At 35.2% G+C, this 3403-nt stretch overlaps 1 protein-coding gene across 1 annotated transcript; it reads right to left on the reverse strand.

The window, feature by feature from the left end:
* Positions 1 to 237: 237 nt before the first annotated feature.
* LOC102669683 (uncharacterized) lies at positions 238 to 774 on the reverse strand. Its single transcript, XM_006575980.1, has one exon. The coding sequence runs from the start codon at positions 772 to 774 to the stop codon at positions 238 to 240; it is 537 nt and encodes a 178-aa protein (XP_006576043.1).
* Between the last annotated feature and the right edge of the window lie 2629 nt (positions 775 to 3403).

The following is a 3403-nucleotide window of genomic DNA, read 5'->3' on the forward strand; positions in this document are numbered from 1 at the left end:
ATGACGAATTCAAACACACTTAGTAGTAAGCACTTTAATTTCCTGTTTTTGCACAAACTTTCCCTTCCTCTTCCACGCATTGGATCCTTTAATTCATTCCCTGATCTAAAAATCTAATGTAATCTAATTTAATATAAATCTAACACAATCTTAACATTCTAAAATTTCAATGTTAATAGTAATAGCTTTTCATTACATAGGAGTGTAGGCGATAATAGTAACAGAGTGTAAAACGACTCATCCATTACTGTCGTTTAAATCTTTACGACACTCTTCACGACTCGGCGAAGCGTAGGGTGTGTAGTACGGAGGCGAAGCACACGGCGTCGTCGTTTCGTTCAATAACAACAACTCCTCAACCACGACCACAACCTCGTCCACCACCGCTGCCACGCGCTCATGATCCAACCACGCACGCGCACTCTTGTTACACTCCTCGGACAAACCATTGTCGTTGCCGTTATCGGAGTCAACCTCTTCTCTCTCTTCCTCCTTGATGGTGAAGAGCACCCTGGAGGGGCCGTTACCGTTACCGTTAAGACACTGCTGCCACTTCATCACGTGCTGTTCGATTTCGAGCTCCACGTCATCATCGTCACTTGGAGAAGACGAGGTGGAAGAACACTGGGGCGAAGCCTCCTGCGGCTCCACGCGCACGCGCGGACGGAGCCTCTGACGGCGTTGCCACAGCACGTAAACGATCTCCATGAACAGAAACACCAGAGTAACGGCCGTTATCGCCGTTATTGCGGTTCCGAGCTTGCTTAGACCCATCGTCTTCGTGACGAAAAAAGTAAAAATAAAATAAACACACGACAACGTTGTTGTTGCTTGCTTTTGTGCGAGCGGTGTTCTTGGGGCTTTGTCGTTTGTTTCCTCGCGAAACGGGAAAAAAAAAAAACCAAAAGGGTGAAATGGGAAATGGTGGTTTATTTTTTTTTAAGAGAAAATGAAAAAGGAAAGGAAAGAGGAAAAGAGAAGATGGATAGATGGCCTGCGTTGTTTGCGGTTTGCTGGTGAGGTTGAAAGGTGGCGGATGGATAGTTGGACAGAAAACGATGTTTTTTTTTCCCTCGGAAATGTGGGTGTTATTATTGCAGTGCGGCACTTTAAGTTTTTTAGTAGAAAAAAATTTGAATTTATAATTTGGTGTAGTGAAAGAAATGTTGTAAAAATTGGACTGGTAGTTCAACGGAAAAAAGTATTGGTTTAATAAGATTGGGTTTTTTCATCAAAGAATTCTGAATTCGAATGGTAGTTAATGTTTTAAATATGAAATAGATTTTGTTAGGAGATAAATATTTATTTTATAGATTGGGTTTTTTAACTAAAGAAATCTGAATTCGAATGGTAGTTAATGTTTTGAATATTAAATAGATTTTGTTAGGAGATAAATATTTATTTTATATGTAATTATAATGTTTGACAAAGATTAATCACTTATTCTCAACATAAACAATTTCGTATTAATATTATATTTAACAAAAATAAGAGGTAAAAAGAATATTAGTTTCCGACTCAAGGACATAATTTATATCCTGTATAATTTTGTAGGTGTTATTTAAACTTTTTTTTTTATAATAAGAATCAAGTTTTAATTAAGTAATTTGTATAAATTTTAAATGTAAATAATGTTGGACAAGTGACCTCAGTTATCTTAAGAAGAAGGGTTGAATTAAGATACAAAAATTATTTTCAATTACAATTTGATTCTTTTTTTGAATTAACAATGCACCCTTAATATGAATTACTCAAAAGATAATTCAAAAATAAACTTCTTTAAAGCAAAAGATAAATAGCAATAAATAAAAGAAATTTAAGGGAAGAGAGAATACAAACTTAGATTTTATACTGGTTCGGCCACCCCAAAGTAGAATTTTGAAACACTTGGTAACAATCAAATGTTTCTCCATCAAAAAATTCAAGGTAAAGGTACTTAAGATTTAGAATGACTATTATAGAATTGAGAGTAGTACCTCTGACGCTGATCATTTGAGGAAAATAATATGGATGATCGAGGAGATGAAAGAGATGGAGGAATTGGTGCGGGTGGGTCTCCAGAGGTTCCTTGGCGGCAGTGACCAGCAACGGTGGTGGTGGAGGAAGATCCCTTTCGCTTCTTTGATGATTCTGCCATTTGAAGGTGTTCCAGCTAATTTTGATCGGTGGGTTTGGAAGAGAATTGAAAAAGATGAAGATTGGACTTTGTTTAAAGCGATTTGGTTAAGAAATGAGAGAGATACGCAGATTTGAAGATTGGGGAAGGTTTTGTGCCGTCACACGGAAAGGGAGAATGAAGGTTCTACGAAAACACATATATTTATAGACAGGGACGTTTTGTAATTGATTACAGACACTTGTAATCGATTACAGGAGTACCCTGTAACTATTGAAGCCTACTGGTAATCGATTACAGGCTTCTATAATCGATTACAACCTTGTTGTTCTAAGGTAATCGATTACAGGGAATGGTAATCGATTACCAGACCCTTAAACAAGGCTTTTTCAACTAAAACTAACTATTCTTAAGTCAAATACACACTTTACTATGATAATCAAGCACAATCAAATGCATTCAATCAACAAGCACAATCAAACACATTCAATCAATAATCATCAAACACAAACAAATCAAATCAATCTAACAATTAGTTAACTATACACAATAACTTATATTACTATTAATAATTCAAACAAAGGTAATCAAGGACAATTATTAAAAGACAAACAACAATTAATATGACTATTAATAACACTAACAACTACACTCAAAGACAATCTATTGAACATAAGGAGGATAAAGCTCAATGAGTTACCCATTTGTCTAGATCATTGATATCTAAAAGACCTAATTCTCTCCTAATTGCAAAGAATGTTTTTTTAGGGAGAGGTTTTGTAAAGATATCAACTAACTGATTCTTTGTATTAATGAATTCTAGTACACAATCTCCCTTTTGAACATGATCTCTCAAGAAATGATGTCTTATCTCTATATGTTTGGTTCTTGAGTGCTGAACAGGATTCTTAGATAGATTTATAGCACTCGTGTTATCACATCTTATAGGAATATGATCAAGAGATATTCCATAATCAGAAAGTTATTGTTTCATCCAAAGTATTTGAGCACAACAACTGCCAGCAGAAATATATTCCGCCTCAGCAGTGGATAAAGCAACACTATTTTGTTTCTTACTATGCCAGGAAACTAGAGCAGATCCAATGAAATGACAAGTTCCACTTGTGCTCTTTCTATTAGTTTTAGAACCGGCAAAATCAGAATTAGAATATCCTATTAAATTGCATGTGGAATTTTTAGGATACCATAATCCTATATTTATAGTGCCTAACAAATATCTTATAATTCTCTTAACTGCACTAAGATGTGATTCTTTGAGATTTGATT

The sequence above is a fragment of the Glycine max genome, chromosome 2, assembly GCF_000004515.6.
Source record: "Glycine max cultivar Williams 82 chromosome 2, Glycine_max_v4.0, whole genome shotgun sequence".
Lineage (NCBI taxonomy): Eukaryota > Viridiplantae > Streptophyta > Magnoliopsida > Fabales > Fabaceae > Glycine > Glycine max.

Bases quoted from the DNA above. Each gene is read 5' to 3' on its own strand.
- LOC102669683 (XM_006575980.1), bottom strand. From the start codon at position 774: ATGGGTCTAAGCAAGCTCGGAACCGCAATAACGGCGATAACGGCCGTT.